The 19,156-nt window shown below is 38.6% G+C and overlaps 2 protein-coding genes across 4 annotated transcripts in view; one reads left to right on the top strand and one right to left on the bottom strand.

Moving 5' to 3' along the window:
- LOC139121760 (protein dead ringer homolog) overlaps positions 1 to 6,500 on the top strand; it is a 43,785-nt gene extending 37,285 nt beyond the window's left edge. For all 3 annotated transcript variants that reach the window (XM_070686895.1, XM_070686896.1, XM_070686898.1), the window contains exon 7: positions 36 to 6,500. In XM_070686895.1, coding sequence (XP_070542996.1) covers positions 36 to 196 — 161 coding nt within the window. In that variant the 3' untranslated portion in view covers positions 197 to 6,500. The remainder of the gene's footprint in view (positions 1 to 35) is intronic.
- A 923-nt stretch (positions 6,501 to 7,423) lies between these two features.
- LOC139121759 (long-chain fatty acid transport protein 2-like) lies at positions 7,424 to 17,345 on the bottom strand. The gene is made up of 9 exons (XM_070686894.1): positions 16,759 to 17,345; positions 15,880 to 16,098; positions 13,054 to 13,212; positions 11,994 to 12,118; positions 11,231 to 11,425; positions 10,234 to 10,324; positions 9,470 to 9,668; positions 8,998 to 9,095; positions 7,424 to 8,689 (listed from the first exon to the last, which is right to left on the bottom strand). Exons 1-9 carry the CDS (start codon positions 17,231 to 17,233, stop codon positions 8,382 to 8,384), a joined length of 1,869 nt encoding a protein of 622 aa, XP_070542995.1. The 5' UTR covers positions 17,234 to 17,345; the 3' UTR covers positions 7,424 to 8,381.
- Between the last annotated feature and the right edge of the window lie 1,811 nt (positions 17,346 to 19,156).

Genomic DNA, 19,156 nt, shown 5'->3' with positions numbered 1-19,156 from the left:
TTTAACTGTCTCTGCTCTCTCCGTTTATGAAACAGATAGCGGTATGCCAATACTGGAGCTGCGAGGTGATAACTCACTGATAGTCAGTATAGAACTGAATGGAGTCCTGTACCAAGGCATCCTTTATGCACGCGGAACACCTGGACACCCATTGCACCCAGCACCAACTGTTGTCAGTAGACCTTCCACGCTGTGAGCACCCGTCTGACAAACCAAACCTGAGACTAACTGTAGGATTGCCCCCATTCCATATCATAATGATCAAAAGAAGATATAGTTTGTTTGTTTTATTCTATTTTTAAGAAAAAAGATTATTTGTTTAAACAAAAAAATTTCCGAACTAAAACCATTGTAGTGTTTGGAAATCTATTTTTGAGTAACTAAGTATATGTTGTGTCCTAACATATCCGATTTACTTAACTGTACCAAGAACTTGAAATTGTTTTCCCTATTTTTGATGATTTTCTGTATAGTCAAAGTGTAGTGCGGATATTTTTCAATCTACAGTCTACCAAACAATCACCTGTTTGACAGGCTTCAAATCCAATATGGCAGACTTCATGTTTTTGTTTTGAACAATGTGACCAATCTTACTTTTCCTCTTTTTTCCACCTTGAATATGAATTTAATTACTTTTCCAGACTTTTTCAGTTGGGTTATCTTTCCTCACGACAGTAAGATATGTTTTCCCAGTCTAAAATCCAATCAAGAAGGAGGATTTTTGTGTTTTATTGAAATATGTATGTGGTCAGAATTAAGTATCACTAAACAAAGTGTTGTTGTCAAGAAAATGTGAGAGAATTTAATATTGTCACTTGAAATCTTTGAAGAGTTAACTCACCATTCTGGTGTAGAGACAATCTAATGCGCCCTGATACCATACAACCACCATGAAATCCAGCATTCACTTACTCAACTGATTCACACTTCTCTACAACATTGCGTTGACAAATATTCTGACATGAGTGGAATTTTTCTACTGCCCTGGCATTTATTGGCTGCCTGTTGTCATGTGATGCTGGTGTGAGCCATTTGGTTTGTTGTGAGGATGTCTCAGACCAAACCAGTCCTTTGTTGTAACTGATGAACTGTATTCATTATTCTGTATTCCGGTTTGGATTTAGTCTTGTGTATCTCTTGATATGTCCATTGATGCTGTTCTTGGGTCTGAAGACATGCCAGGTTGCAGTAAAACTGTTGTTGATGTATTGTGTTTACTGCTGGTATAATCCACAGAGTGTTATTAGCTCATGTTTTCTTGGGCAGTAAGTAGCTGTGAATTGTGTCTGGACATTTGACACTATGATGAGATATGTTATATTTTGCCCTGGTGATGTACTCTGGGTACTTGCTTTATGTGGCCATAATAAGCCTGGTCGCCATAGTTATATCCTTCATTTAATACAGGGTAAGTGACTGCTACACCTCTGACAAAGTGGTCACGAATGGCAACTGGACGTTTCTTTTGAAAAACAGAGTGAAAATCACGATTCCAGTACAAAAGAGTTGTTCCTCAGTTGAAATATAGGGGTTTTTGTGGAAAAAAGCATTAAAAAGTACAGCATGTAGGAGGAACACATCTGCTCGATGTATGACACTAGAGGGCGCTATCACCACTGAAGAGTCAGAAACTGTTTTCCGAGTACATGTACTGTTTGAATTTCTAAGTTCTTTGAACTGTGGTTTACATATTTATGCATGCATGCCATAGAAACAGGTGACAATCACTGGTTGCTAAGTGAGATGATTAATTTTTTCTTAGGTCTAGATTCATGGTTTTTTGTCAAATATATATTGATAATATTGTTTTGTCATTAGGTACTAATCCGGGGTTTGGGATGGAATGTGGAAGTTGATGAACTAAGCAGTATTATTATCCAGTCTTTTTAATAACAAGAAATTGAGGAATTTATTCTAGAATGAATAGTGTGTTATCTTGATTCTGAGACACTGTAAGAATGTATAGCACAGAAAAAAAGGTATTTAGTTTGTATATTTGGAGAGATGCTTAATGAGACAGTAAGCTTAGCAAATTAATCTCATCTTTTTTCTTTTTTTTCTTCAGAAGTATACTATTTACCCTCTTTTTTCCAATGCAGCTTACACTCAACACTGCCAATGAGTGTCCCAGACTACATATCTTAGATACCTCTAGCTACCTCTGTATAGAATTAACAAAACCTATCATCGTGCCTTTATAGCATCAATGCTGTATGCTTTGGAAAAATTCTACACTGTACAGTCTTTGTCTCAACTCAGGTTGAGATCCATTTTGCAACCCTGTATGGTGCCTTTTTTTTGAAAAAAACATACCTGATTCACAATTTGGTGCAGACTACTTTTTTTTTAAATAAAATTTTTGAAGAAGAGACATCATGAGTTGTAACGGACAAAAAAATTGAAAAAACTATATGAAAGAGTGTAAACAGGGATCAACTTGTAAAGTATAGCCAGATTTTCTAATAAAAATGTAGTGTTTCTATAAATATGTGTGCCATAGCAAATGTGTAGCAGTTGATCAACAATGGTGATCAAAAACTTGAAGTAAACAATTTTGTCATCGTATACTCATTCTTGTAATAATTGTTGTAACGTATAATCTGATCTGTCAATCAAGAACTGATAAGTCAAGCTTCTTGCTTTCTTAAAATCCGTCTTGGTTTTCATTTCTAAATGATAGGCTCTTGTTGGGTACCTTTGACATCTTTATTTGCAAATCCTTCATTTCACATTTTTGAACCTTTGAACCAATGAACTTTGAACCTCGCTGATTACACAAATCCAAGTTTTGTGTATTCTCAACAATGAATTTTTCTCCTCACTCTCATCCTTACTTAAAGACTGCCCAACAATGAGAAGATTGAGTTAGACAGTTATGTCATGGGCTATTGTTCTTGTGGTCAAGTACTAAATTTTTTTCGTATAATCACTCTTGCAACGGTGAAGGTTTTTCTAAAAAGTGCAGCGGACAATCAGAAAATGTTTTGTTTTATTCAAGTGAGGATGCAGAACTTTGCAAGGTTGAAAAAATCCCTTGAATCAAGTAGCTAAGTTGCTATAACTAGACCAAAGCTCTTTCACCCTTTTTATATGTATATGCATCAAAGGCTTTGATTCAGGGAGAGCTTGGCGTTGTAGTCAAGCTATTGTCATGGTAGCATATTTAACCCCTTTGTGCTATTAACCCTTGTCCTGCCAAGTTCACATTTCACCATCAGGTCAAGTTGGTTACAACTAGTGAGGCATATTGACTGAGGCTTGAACATTTGATGGCTTTTGAAAACACATATACTGTGAACATGGTTCTCACAGACTTAAACTTGCCATGACGAGTGGGTTAAATACGTATAGGTATTGGCCCAATATTGCTTTTTACTGACTTTGCAGATTGGGAAGTGACCAGCCTTGCAGGACAAAGGTTAAACTCCATTCAGATGTCATTATCAGATCAGAGCAAGTCATCTGACGTGGCCTTTGGGTGACGAAACAAAGTTTGTTTACTGTTTTTGGTGCTACTTAAAGATGACATGAAAAGATATATTGTTGAATGTAGTAATTAAACCAATGACTTTCTATGCCATACAAGACACAATCACTTTGTACCATTCTCTCAATAAGTATCATAACCATTTCTATTTTTGTTAATTTCATGTCTTTCCAGAATAATGGCTTTTATAATGTGTATGCACAATGTAGTCCTCCATTATAGAGTGCTGATGTCTGATTCTGAAGGAGCTCTGAATACTTTCAAGCTTGATATTGTTTTCATCATCATCATCATTATTATGAGCAACAGCAGCAGCAAATCATGTCTTTCCTGAACTTTGAGGCTGAATTTTTGTAGATCCCATTCGCCATACTGGGTACATTTATAGCATTGGGAACTACTTTTTTTAATTTTCATTAGTATACATCTATTTTCCCAACATTATATATTATATGCTATATCAGATAATCGGCCATACACAAGAGACTTTTTTCCACAGTGGTGATTTTTGTATTTATGGAAGACAATCTGTCCAGAAAATTCCAGTTTATCACGGCCAGATAAAATATTCAATTATAGCAGAGACAGATTATCAGAGAGGGCACTCTGCGCAATGCGCCCTCTTTGACAATCTAAGGCAATTTTTGCACTAACAGTTACCTAAATATTTAGTGTGAATAAATCAACCAGTTTCCTAGAGTGCTTTGTCTGAAATTATCATATGAGGCTGAACTGTAATTTACAATTTTTCTTCATCTGTAAACTTTAACAAGGATGATAGAGAGAAGCACTTAATGACTGGACTATGTGTCATTTGATGGTGAAGGACCAACATCGATATTTTTAGGAGCTTTACTTACAGAATTGCATTGATGAAGCAGCGATAATTGACATTGATATTGCTCTTGAAGAGCACGCTGTTATCTTACAAAGCTTGTGTAAAAGGAAGAGAATGCAATCATGCAGCACTACATGTCACATGCGTTGTACATCTTCCATTGCTGTTTCTTCAAAAGTGAGCTGTCATTTGTAAGATGGAAAACCACAGACATGTGAAGTCTGTTACAAGGCGTAAATATCACCAGCAATGTAGATTTCGCCAGTTATGCACATATAATGTAGGCAGCTCTTGGGGTTCAGTTTTTTGATACCTTCCTGTTTGTTAATCTGCGTAAAAAAGTGTTTATAAATATACACTCTATCAACCCACCAATATATACTTGCTGCCCAGTTTTAGCTTTATCAGACCCACTGCCATGTGAACCTCTAGTCTCACTGTGTCTTGAAAATTTCATATTTTATTTTGTTTTTGGCAAAGACAATCACTTCTTTAAGCTGTATTTACCTTTATTTTTGTTTGTTTTGTACGTGCCAATTGGACTATTTGCAGCGTGCTATTCTGGAGTATCAAGCTAGCATGCTACTCTTTACCAAAGATGTTGTGGAAAGGGATATAATTTGACTGCACTGTACTCTGAAAATATGAGAGTTTTTATTTGACATGCACAAGTTGAATAGTGGCAGGATTTCAAAGTCCTCAACAAATTTTGCAACCGGCAGTCATCTGACCATGAAAACTGCCCATTCTGTACACTCGGACACTGCATAAGATCTTAAGATATCTTACACTGATGTAATGCTGACTCCAATAATCACAGAGTCGTAATGAACCACTGAACAAAACTGGGCCGTATGAAGGTAACCATACTTCTCTCAGCCCCCCGACTTTACCAGGCCTGCCAGTTTTTATACCAAAGTGTGTTCAGGTTTAGTCAGAGGTGTACTCCTTGCTTTGAAAAGATTCCTGAATCTCACCTTGCAATAGAACAGCATTGATCAACTCCAGCGTAGCATTGCTCACACAGTACGTATTCCATATTGGCAAATCATCGAACCTTTTTTTGGAAACCAGCAGTGTATCAGTATACGTCATGCTTATTTTGATTACATGTTTTGATTAATATAGATTATCCGTTATTTTTAACACACAATTCATGATGGCATTTATATTATATTTTATACGTTCAACTTGGAGAGATGTAATTATTCAATTATGTTGCCATAGAAACTTGCTTTGAGTTGAGTTCATGGACAAGAGAGACAGAACTTCATGTTGAGCACTTATGTAAGCTCTACTTGTTCATTTGAGAACAATACTTAATGAGGACAACATATTTCATTGGTATGCAAATTTTGAATCTTTAAACTAGATGGGAACCTTGTAATTCCATAAGTTGGTTTATTCCCATTGTCTCCTTTGATTTGGTCTGATCTAAAAACCGAAAATAGGGGTGAAAGGATTTGCAAAGCATGACCAGTGCAGATTTTCTGAGGAAAATGCAAATATGTTTCCAAATGTTCTAGTGTGGTCACAGGAAACATACAGTTCTCCACACAAGTGAATTTGCAACCAAGTTTAGAGAGAGACTTTACTTTCTAAAACTAGAAGAAAGGTCTTTTATATCAGAATATCATTTTGCTTTCATGATTCTGACAAATTTATTGTGAAAATTTCAAAAGAAATTTGTCTGGGCAGAATCTGTGGCACGAGAGAAATTTGTAGTATTGCCAACTCCTCAAGCTTAGAACATCCACAGATAGTTAAAGTCACTTTCATAGAGTTCTTTATGCAGTTTCCATGGCAAGGTGATTGTCTCCAAATACAAAAGTAATCTTTCAATCTGTATTTTTCATCATGAATATATATCACAGTCTATTTTGCATAGTGTTTGACACACTGTAGTCTTTCTGAAATCAGGCACTCAACAGTCCACGTTTTGTTGCCATTTTTGTCATATCAAGGGCAAAAAACACAAAAACAGTGACTGTCTCGGTGTCCTGCTCATCATGACTCAATTATCTAGAATGATCTGAGGTTTTTAGTCATTGCAGTATATGAGTGAAATCTCATTTGGGAACTTCTGTTTGTATATTTTGGTTAGTATCAACACAACAAATGTAACCTATTTTGTATCCAGTCAAATAAAAAAAATACTGATACATTTGTTTATAAGTCTTGTGTCGGCCTTTTAATTTGCCATTGTTTTTGCACTGATTAGGATTGTTTGGTACTCTACATGCAGTATGGTTGTATCTTTGTGTCTTTACATAAAACCTGGTTAGCTGTGTGGCTTCGTTAAACCAGATTGTATAGGATACATCAACAAATGAGACAGAATCGGAGATGTTAGAAATCAGCGGCTGGGAGAGAGTTCAGTCAATACCCTGCTCTTCCAGGACTTGTTCTTTGATAAATTATTTCCGTGCACGAAGTGGTCTTTTATTGTGACCAGAGCAGGTGTCAGATACTGAACTTTCTTGTTCAGATTTTACCGTAAGCTTGCTTAATCATACGAACTTGCATATCTCCTTATGATTTTTCCAAGGCAATTAAACTATTTTGGGGGTTTTTAGACACACTAAATATATTACGTCATGTGAGATTCATTGGCATAGCAACAAATGAAAATACAATAGCAACTCCATACGTTCATAGGTATCATCGTTCAATAAAAGCTCAAGCAGTCATAGAGCCTTTGTTAGATTCAATGTTAAGGCAATGTCAACCGTATGCGCGCCCTCAACAGTCAAGCTGAGTAGCAGTAATGGTTTCATCACAGTGCGTTCGTGGATATTGGGGAAAATGCTTGTTGGTTAATACTTGGGACTGACATCATAATATATTCAGCTTTTTCTTGTTTTTCGTGTGTTTTTAAAGCCCTAGTCTTTCATATTTGTACAAAAAAAGAAAGTTTCCGCTTTAACTTTTTGAACAAACCCAAAGGATAACTTTTCAGCTCCTATAACATTCCCATCCGTAGAAAGTTCCAACATTTCACTGAGGCAGACGAATGGAGGCACAGTGGGTGACCTCTTACAACTCAGCTTTACATCCATCCGGCAAACGGGAATAAACATTGAAATATTCAGTCACAGTGTGGTTAAGGTCATATTTAATAGCCAGCAGTTACAAATTATCTCAATAAGTCATAAATGCAGTTCACTTGTAAATTGAAATATTCCTGTGTCAGAGATGTGCCACAAAACGTACAGAAATCTGGGGTTGGAAAATGGCTGCAATGAGTGAAATTTACATCTATATGAAGTTGGCAGTTGATCCAAATACTGATCTCTGTCAAAGTTATATCAATCTCCATCTTTTGATTTGTTAATTGGTAGCTGGTAACATTGACCTCAACCTCCTATAGTGTACCACCTTGTAGAGTGCATGTAAAGTTATCACAGATTCCATATATTAACTTTAAATTCACTATTTACAAAAGATAACGTTATCCTTCACAAGTAAATGTATGTTGAAATACAAACGCAATACTCTATTAAATACAGATACTCTACAAAATGATAATAAACAACCTTTTGATGCGTCATGGCTTATTCTGTTATTGCAAATGAACCCGTGTGCGAATGTGTGTGTGTGCGTGTGCGTGCGTACCACTGGTTTTAATTGAGTAAGCCTATATACTACGTTTTCGATATTAACATATTTAAATAAATACAAATGTAATGTCATTTCGATTATCATCGTGGACGTGGAAGGCAAAACAAAACAAGCGGCACTGTAACCCCTGACGATATAACACACCTTTCTAATGACTCGACCCACGCATATGTACAGCACCAAAAAAAATCACTTCCATAATCTTGACTCCTACACAATCACCCGATATTGAATTCTGGGAATTCATCTTTCAGGTGCTGATCTACCTTGCTTTGTATAGAGAGCCATCCTTTGCATGCCCGTATGGCCCCCAATGAGCTGAAAGACAAGGGATTTACCAAGGGCCTTAACTCTGGTCCTCAGCAAGGTACCTTCCTATAACAAAGTGCCTGTAGGTAAAATTGATTTATGATCGGGCGGGGTCGCCAAAAAACTTCAGATCCTTGCGTTACCTGAAATAATACGTTGATAGACAAAATTGTTCATTGGAACAAAGCTCTTGCGATCTACATCCATGAAGTACATTGGGTCGTCCACGGCATTCGGGTCAAAACCGTCTTCAACGAGCTTAACCTTGGTGTATTTGTACGTGCCAGTGGTTGCCATCTCGCTCTGCGTGCGAATGAACTTTGGGCATGCGTACAGAGGCAGGTAAGTGGTCAAATGAGAATAAAATTCTTCGAAATTGAAGTTATCTTCATCCTCCATCACCACCGCCGCCATGCCTGCTCGACCTTCTTGTCCTGAAAAACGTTACGAAGACGGTGAAAATCATTTGACCCGACGTAATTGTTACATATCAATTTCATCACCTATCGTACATTACTTGTTTTCCGTAAGTTTGGAACTATTTCTTTACTAACATATCAGACAAATTCAATTATTTGCAAAAGATTTCTCTCCGTTCCGTTTAATATTACCAGGTAGGTTGCGAAAGAACTCTAATTTCAATCTTTGAGGGCGCACTGTCAGCTGGAGAATAATGCGGGCGTATGGGACAAAGAGATACAGAGGGAGGCAGAGGGATGTATTACAGTGTCAGCTCACTCACCGGGCACAGAAACACCGTACACGTTGGCCTCTACTATTCCAGGATATGACAGCACTATCTGTGCAACCTCCGTTGTCGCTACATTTTCTCCTTTCCACCTAAAGATTCCGATCATCAATTTGTGGGGGAAAGCGAGAAAGTCATAAACAGAGAGATGTAAGCTTATTATAGTAAGAAGAACTGAAAAAATACGAAATCAGGCTTAAGAAAATGGAGATCGATGCTGTTCAAAATTAGAAGAATTTCAAATAGCAGAGAAAGTGAGAACTCAATACAGAATTATTGAAATCGAAATGAATCGAAAATGTACGTGGCGAAATTATGTTGTCAAAAAGTTAGACGAATTGCAATTAATTTGAAAATGAAACCGCATTTACGGATCAACGGCTTCTTTTACGAAAACGTTTCATGTTGTCATTGTTGGCACGTGAATGTGCAGATATCCATGCGTTTTAATAGGAAAGTAACGAACCTGAACGTGTCACCCAGACGGTCCATGAAGTACAAATAATAGTCTTTGTCCAGCGCGAAGATGTCGCCCGTATTTAAATATACATCGCCATCCTTGAAAGCGTCCCTGACCCTCTTTTTCTCTGACAGTTCTTCACGTCCACGATAGCCTGAGAACGGCGCAAGTTTGTTGACACGAGTTAACATAAGACCTGTCTGCCCTGGGTGATGAATAAGTGTAGAAAACAAAAATACATGGTGTTGAAGCTGTTTATGTTTACGATAGCGATGTTTTGTTCCACTGTCTTTTCGAAATGCCGTTTGTTTGGCTTTGTTAATATAACTTGCATGGCCGTCGCGGTAACACCACATCATTGTTGACGACAGAATTCTAATAAAGGATCAGAATTCATTTGGCATCAGTAACATTGCATAATTTACACCATGATTTATTTGGGCAAATTTTTATTTGAACAAACGTTAGGGACAAGAATAAAAATATATACTTGTTATAGATATAATTAAAATGCTTTCAAAAGTTATCATTGTCACATGACACATTCAACACAGTAATATATATCAGTCGAATCACGTGATTTGAGTGAACTTAAAGGCATCGATTCAGTTCAAGATTACAGTCACACTTCATATGTTTCATTCATCTTCACGGTGTAATCACGACAAACAATTGCAATGATAAGGAACAAAGAAACAAAAATAAACAATGTTATACGCTAAACGACTGCAAAACTAAACCGGAAGAAAGCGAAAAGAAAATTGTAATACCGTGTTGGACTGGAATGCATCGTCCATTTCTATCTCTGACCGGTACTGCCTTGTCGAAGTCGTACATGACCAATTCAAAGCCAAACAATTTCTGCAAAATTAAAGTGCAACCAGTTACATGTACTATGAATGAATCTCGAAACCTTGTCGTAACGTGTACCACATCACATCAGATCACATAACATCAGATCAGATCAGATCAGATCAGATCAGATCAGATCAGATCATAGCACAGCACAGCACAGTACAACACATCACATCACATCGCGTCGCATCGCACCGCATCGTATTGTATAGCATAGTATGGTGCATCGTATTATCATACCGTGTAGCATTGCATTTTACCATTTAAAATCATATTACGCCACGTGACGTCACGTCGCATTGCAACTCATTGCATCACATCGTACTGTATCGTACCATAGTATGGCACATTGTATGGTAAAGTATCATATCATATCGTAACTATTCATTGATAGCAACACATTACGTCTTACCATTTAAAATCATAGTATCATTGTCGAACACAAATAACAGTTTATTTGAACTTTGTAGTAATATGACCATGCGAATCCTCGATGCGATACATTCAGCCAATCAGACACTTCAATGATTTTCTACCAATTACTGTGGACTAGAATCTCTCGCCAAAATGTTTCTCCTTTGGTTTTCTATCGCGTTCGTTGCAAGCCTATCTAAAGGGGCGTTTAGTGTGCTACATTTCTAGTCTTGTTCAGTTCCTTCTTTCGCACCGTCTGTGCAGCAATAAACCTTGTGAGTTCATTGCAAATACACGATTGTTGTTGCTTCTTTGCGAAGTCAGACTTAGCAACCTTGATCATAAAACCCCATCACCACAATCATAACACCAAATAACATACCGTAAAATGGTACACTGTATCAAATCATAAAGTATCACTACGTATCGCTGAGGTATTGCTTCTAGTGTCCAATAATTAGAAAAAACCTACATATTTCATTGCTAACGGTACCTCACCTTCAGAAAAGGCGAAAAACATCCACAAGCACCGACTTTGTTGTCTGGATTCATTGCAAAGAGGTTGCCGTCGGTGGCACCGTAAAATTCTCCCAGGTATGGAATTTCAAATCTCTTGGGAAACTTGATCCAGATGTCGGGGCGGAGTCCATTACCAACCGCCAGCCAGACATCATTTTCTTTGTCACTTTCACTCTGTTGACCAATCAAAGTAAATGTGACATGACAGAGCTTCTGCAGTAATGTACACGGCGAGTGCACATCGCCAGTTTGGCAGTGGCAGTGGTGTATCACATCCATGTGCGCATATTTGTAAAACAGCCATTTTTTATTAGTAGCTGTCGAATACGTCTGTGGCAAGTTAGCCCATCAGTTCTTTGACGCAGAAGAAAGAATGCATCTCAACAATTTCAAAAGGAAACAAAACTTGCTATCTAAGAAGCATCTTTGGTTTTCTCGCAGTCATAGGACGGCGAATATTTGTTGTCTATGTGACCGAGTATATGTTCACATTCACAGGGTATGCAACCGTATTCAATTTGGCGTATTATTCCCACTGGCATGAGAAAAACTCCCTTCTTTCGCGCTGACAGCTGTCTGGGATGTTTGTCTGCGTTTCCCCGGTATTACTAGAACATATTGAACCAATAAGTAGCTTCTCTGTTTTCTCTCTCTAAAAAGTGAAGAAACTTAAACTGTAACACTGTGAAATATGAAATAGAGAAAGTATTAAGAATTTCGTGTGACTCAAGTCTGATCATACCTCTGGCTGCATCATGAGATAGCGACACATCTCGCCCACGTAAAAAATCACGGTGACCCTGTGTTGACGTGCATCCTGCCAGAAACGAGAGGCTGAGAATTTAGGAGACAGCACAACAGTTGCACCTGCGTAAGAATGATGAGAAAAAAAACAGACAAATCGGAAAACAGCCAATTTACGAAGTGCTTCTTTTTGATCACACCCAACGCACATGCGTGCATTTTTCGTAAAAATTAGATGTCGCCATGTATGTAACGATCGATGTGATACCGCTTGGTGCATTCGAACAGAATGTCCAGAAAGAACGTCGTAATAAGCAAAGTTGGGTCGAAGCTCATTCCAGAAGTTTTAGACAAATTTTGTCCCCTGGTATAGGTGACCCCAGGTTTGCTGAGACTAACTCTCTTACACTTCAAGTTAGCTGTAGAATTAAATAAGCCCACAAATGAATAAGGTATCATAAAGTGAATACTTGTTGGAACGGAATGCATTAAGAATTAAGGGGACCCAACCTGCCTTATACCCAATCTTCTTCACCTTTGTAACCATAACACGTTTGGAACTAATTTGGGATAATTGGAGTTTCATATTTTAATTTTTTCTCAAAAGTGTTAGGTACTCTTTAGCTGATGGTTGTAATATTACAAATTACTCATAAAAAACAAGAGTGTAACTTAAAAAGGAAAGCATATGAGCTTACATTTGCAGATCAAACAGACATTACTTCACCATCCAATTATCCCAAATTAGTTCCAATCGTGTTGCCATAAACAATGAGTAAAAGAGTAAGAAAAGTCACTGACCCATTTCCCAAACAGACTGGCATCTGGGCAGCTTTCTTTTTTTTCGAAAACTGGTAAAGAAATAGCAAACTGACGCCTTGCAAATTGAGTATCGAGTACAGGCGCGTGGCTTCGAATTTCCTAACAGGGACCTAGTATTACGTATTTTTCGTTGAAGCCTAAATGACTGTTGTCCCAGGAGTGACAGATACCTATCACACGTAATTCACCGTCACAAAATATGTATTTGCGCAACAAGGAAGAGCGATTACTATTACCTAAACGGAGAGCGCTGCTCAAGCTTATCTGGAACCCAGCTGAGTGATACAGTGGCAGTGTGATGTAGTACACATCGTCTTTCTTGATATTGTAAAGGTCAGCTATGAAAGAACCCTCAGCGAGACGACCATGGCTTATCCTAGCTGCCTTTGGTAGCCCTGTAAATAATGACGTAAGCATATTAGTATGTAAAACATCATAACTCTCGGTTTCTCTTTTCTCATCCGATATTTTCAGTGTTGCACATAAGCTTATAAGATGTTATTTAGGCACCAAAATACTTAAGGAGTTTTTGGTCACTCGAGCTACCATAACTTTCCGCCGCGTTTTCAAAACTTTGCTGTAGTTACAAAATTTTATAATTTCTTTCGTGCACAGAACCGATAAAATAACAGTAGTTCCCGACTCACATATCTTCCTTAATTTCTTCGGATGTGCTGAGACGATATACTTTAAACCTGGCCAAAAGCTCACCGACAGGTATGTCGTTAGCTGGTTACTTTTTGTGAGTGACGGGAGTCCAATCGGTAGACCGAGGAAATCAAATGATAGTAAGTAAACAGCAATGCTGCCGCTGAGGTCACCAAACCATACAAACCATGCACCAGTATTCGGTAGACTCGAGAAAAGTCGGTCTCTGTCCCTTGTAACTCCAATATGAACATACATACATTTGCTGTTGAATCTTTTGGTCACCATTAGTAATCGGTCGATCGTGGATACTCTGCATGACGCATACTGATAGTTTTAAACATGTATTTTTTTTTCTCCTTGTCTGTGGGCAAACTGAGAGCTTTGAGTTTGACTAGTCACGATAGAATACAAAATCGAATCATTCAATCAAGCTTTCGTGTGACGCGTTCGCATACTTTGCAAGCGATGTGAGCTGATGCAAAATACAAAGAAGACGTCGAACGAAATTTGGTATTTTTCCCATTTGATCTGTCGGCGAATGAGTGCCTGACCAGTTGGAAATGCAATACTATATATATATATATATATATATATATATATATATATATATATATATATATATATATATATATATATATATATAAACAGAGTTCGCGTTTACGCAAAAATCGTGCGTATTTACGCATTGAAATTGACTCTCTACGCATTTTTTTCATCATTATGCGTTTTCTATACGCAAAGGATAACACCGAAAGCACTCCCCACGACTGAGCTTAGGCGACAACCAGACGAAATTTGTTGCAACACATTTCTGTCAATCACTCATTTTGTGTGGAAAGTTTCGGATTCTCTGGGCGTTGTCTGAAAAATCGGCATCGTAGTCCACACGTTATCACGTTAGGCACGTTATCATGTCAGCTGTGCCTATGAATTACGTTGCTAATTTTCAGGCGAGCGATAGTTTCTGAAAGTGAGTGATTGACAGAAATGTTGCGACAAATTATGTAAATGCCAACCGTGCACGATCATCGCGTCTCGCTGTTCCCAATTGTGATCAAGCACACATGCAGCATGGCGTCGAAGCAGACAAATCTGTTTTAATTTTTTTCAACTTTGCTCTACGAGTCCGTGAAAAAATGATTCATTGGTAGAGCTCGTAGGAATCCCGATAAATTTTGAACACTGCAGAAGTGTCTGGATGGTAAACTGGTCGTTCAGGCACCAAGTCGTTTCGACCCAAGTCGTTTCAGCCTCTCAATTTCCGGTCCCAAGTTACTTCGGCACCGCAACCCAAGACGTTTCGGCATCTGTGTGTCGATTTTTTTTTCAAACTATTTAGTAATTGACTGATCCGTCATATTCGTAAGCGTGACCTTTGCGTTCTGACCAGTACTTTATGTGCATTTTGTGTGAATTTTGCCGTGCTGTTTCCTCACCGCTTTCAAACTTTTTCCGTGTCGGCGGCTATTGATATCGATAAACTTGTGTCACAGATTTGAAAATGATATGAAGTTTTTTCTTACGGTGTCTTCCCATGTTCTCACAAAGATTAAGCATGTACGTGAATGTTAGTTGACACTATACTTTTTAGTACTTTGATTTGTAACATTACGCTCCAGCACTAGTTCCCACAGGTAGCCTTCAGCGGTGTCGAAACGTCTTGGGTTGCGGTGCCGAAACGACTCGGACTTGGGGCCTGAAATTGGAAGGCCGAAACGTCTTGGTGCCGAAACGTCCAGAAACCGTCTGGATAAGCTGCCATAACTCTAACTTTTGGGTTGCCCGATGTGTTGTGACGGTTGCATGTATACCCTTCGCTGTTACGTTTCAACATTGTTCAAGTTGTTCGTTAAACTGTTTTCATTAAAATAATGTTACATCGTACAATCCGAATATGTAGTGTAGGTTTATTCAACGGCACATTGTATTTTGCAGTCAGTTTTTTCATCAATCGAGTGCGGAAGTGAAATTACGCACTCAAATTCAGCCATTACGCAATTTTAGCAGACTAATGCGTATGCCGTACGCGAGGAGAAAAAAGTCACCGCGAACACTGTATATATATATATATATATATATATATATATATATATATATATATATATATATATATATATATATATATATATATATATATATATATATATATATAATCTCCTGATGATTGCTTACCGCATGAAACAGCCTGTAGAGTGACAACTACAAGTTCCTAGATCCTCAGTAATATATATATATATATATATATATATATATATATAATATATATATATATATATATATATATATATGTAAACACAACTTAGACACTTTAAATGTAGTCCTTAAAGTAATTACAAATGAAAAACGATGGACACTGCGATAAGAGAACAAAAATAATGCTTTCAGATAAGAGAGGGGAAATATAATTTCACCTGTTGTTCCCGAAGTAAATATGTAGAGGGCGTCGTCGTTTTTTCTTACATGCTGTCGTTTCTCTCTGGGTATAGGGTCCTTTGGCGCCGCATCCACGTCGTTATGTATGTCGATAAACTGGTACTCTTTGGCGGGACGTTCTGTAAGAGCCCACACCTTGATGTCGTGTTCCCTGAGATAGTTTGAAATTTCCTCCAAGGCGCCAAGTAACTCCTCTCCTATTGGAATTAGTACAATGAAACAATTGTCAAGAACGCGTGAGAAAAGTTTGTTTTTATATTTTCAAATGCGCCACGGTTTGCCAGGTATTTCACCTTACTTGTCCCCTACACGGATATTTGATCGACTAAAGACCATATACAACAGTATATTTGTGCAGGCGATTGGATCCGTCCATGACTGGTTTCGCGACAAATGATACTAATTATTGCACTTTTCATTGATGAATACATTTATTTTACGAAATGGCTCAATATAAGCTTATGTGATTAAATCTGATTGCTGTATGCAATTTTAATTTGAACAAAAGCTATGATGCCGCAATTTCATGCAATTTGGGTGCAACTTTTATTTCCAGATGTTGCTCAGGCTAATGTGTAGACGGACTATGCCTTCGACAAGGAGTCGCAGCTGTTGGACTATTGAAAGCCAACTTCTGATGTGCAGCGTGCTCGGAAGGTCATATCTGATTGGCCGATTGTCACTATTCACAGCAACTTAGCGAGTCTTTTTGTGTTATTTAATTATAACGGTAAGATTCAGCCACTCAATTGGATATCAGCTTCCGAGACGCTGCACATCAGCCCAAACCCGACGGCCTATAATTTCTCCTTTACATTTGTTATGTGTGGGAAACACCTGTTTCAACGTACACATACCTTCTCCAGCAATAATAATCTTAGCATCGACCGCATCCAGGCAGTGTATCAGGGACTTGTTTCGCACGTTGTAGTTGAGGAAGGCACAGGTGATTCCCAGTTTTGCCAGGCCCAGCCAGGCCCAGACGAAGAACGGCTCGTTGTACATGAAAAACGCGACGGTTTCCCCAACCTCGAGGCAACCCTTTCTATCCACAAAGTTCGCGAACTGATTTGATCGGATGTCGATGTCGCGATAGGTGTAAGCCTGGTCCCGGAACACCAGACACGTCTTCTCCGGACTACCCTTGGCGGACTTCACGAATAAATCGACCAGTAGCGGGTTCCGTATAGATGACAGCTTCATGCGCATCACCAAGCGAATGTACCTGTACAACAAGCGAATGTCGTAAAATAGCCATGGGTAGTACGTTCGCAAGAACCAGCCTATTAAAGCAAAGGCACCGATGAGCGCATACCCGACGCTGTCGTCCATTCTTTGTCCGTGCTAACTAAACCAAGGTTAAAGGTTATGCCCTCCTGCCGACAAATAACACTATTGAAGACGAACTATAGCCATGCATTTGAATAGTTGCACTATTTACAATGGAGCAGAGTTCATGACCTGGAGGTCAACATAGCAGTAGACTCATAGGGGGTTGCACAAAATGTCCGTCCCAAGGGGCAGGGTCGGGGATAGGGGTGTCTCGGGCTCAGGACAGGGTTCTTCTTGCTGTGGTTTATTTTATTTTAATACGTTTTACTATGATATGTATGGCCAATAACGAATACTGCCAATCTTTGGTGTCTTGGTCTTGTGTAACAATTTCTTTTTCTCCTTCACGGTGTCACGGGTGTCACGTATTTGTCCTTTGACAATCTTACGCGAAGTTTTGTCACTGTGTTGGTCTATTATCTGATGCGTTAGATTGCCTTACGCGTCAAAGTTAATCCGGTGATAATCTGATGACAGCGTCTACAGTTTAGTAATTTACCCTTGGTTGCTTTGGCGCATTAGGCAATCAAACTCTTCAGATAATAGATGCAGCATAGTGATAAAACGTTAACGGAAGATTTTCAAGGGCAGTGCTAAGACCAAAACACCAAAGGTTGGTAGAATAAACGTTTATTAGCAATACGACAAAACACCTACCCACCCCTGGGGACGGACATGTAGGCATCCCCCTATGGTAGACTATACAAAAAAGACACAATCACATTTTATAATAAATTTTACAATAAGTTGCTAATGAAGAATCAAAGTCTTTTTGCACTTATCAGCTTATTACTGGTAAAGTCTTGGCATGTACGTGCTTTTGCTGTGGGTGCATCGATGCACCAGAAAGAACTCTCTCTGAAAACCTATCACCTTCACACACTTAAGGTACTAAATCGTTCACGACCTTGGCAAATCACTACACGCCTGCAAATCACTATCGTCGTGAACAAGGTGGAACATTCTATTAGACCATCTAAATAAAGTCATTATGAAAGAGTTGTAATAACTTTTGAACGCATTTTCGATCTCTATACGGCTTCTTTTCAGAGATACTGGATGATCTGAGAAAGTACATTTTGTCCGTCATCCGTTGAGTGTATTTACAGCTTTCATCGTTTAAAAGATATTAACCCTGGTGATAATGATTTTATAGGTCCTAAATACGGCTTCAGGTTCCGACATACAACAGGTGACAGTTTAAGCCAAGCAAAGTTGACTCAAATCCGAACGTCACGGCAGGCGTGTGATGCGCTAGCCCGACTCGGCATTGGTTCATGGCGGGATCCGTGCACCTGGTGAGCCGGCCTATGGTCCGTACGACCCCTGATTAACAACCGTGACATGCTTTCATTATGCTGGGCCGGTCACGAAACTCAGCGTCATCGACATATCGAAGAAATGTATGCATGGATATAGGGAAAAGAAATCGCATTGGAGGGGCAACCTGCTACTTTGAGCTACCTGTCGTTGATAGCGATGTACTGTATACATATATCGATAATGTTGGTCGTTCGTTAAACATGCAGTGAAACACAAAGCAGAAGCGGACTTGGAATTTGAGGGCAAAACAAATTGGTCTCCTCGTCTATGAGGAGACTAATATATGTAGAGAACACACTAAGCAAATATGGGTGGAACCAATTCCTTGGATAAAAACTTCTACATAAAGGCTATATACTCATAAACCCTTATTTGTTAAAAGCAGATGACTGTCGACTCTGTCTCTACTAGCACAATCATCACTGCATTTTGGAGAGAGAGAGAGAGAGAGAGAGAGAGAGAGAGAGGAGAGAGAGAGAGAGAGAGAGAGAGAGAGAGAGAGAGAGAGTCAGACAGACAGCTAGACAGAGTGATTCAAGTTCATGTAAAGGCTCACACAATCCGTCAAACTACACAAAGTAAAATATAAATAATGGGCTA

This window comes from Ptychodera flava, chromosome 21 (genome assembly GCF_041260155.1).
Source record: "Ptychodera flava strain L36383 chromosome 21, AS_Pfla_20210202, whole genome shotgun sequence".
In the NCBI taxonomy this organism is placed as follows: domain Eukaryota; kingdom Metazoa; phylum Hemichordata; class Enteropneusta; family Ptychoderidae; genus Ptychodera; species Ptychodera flava.
This window is presented reverse-complemented; position numbering and strand designations above follow the sequence as displayed.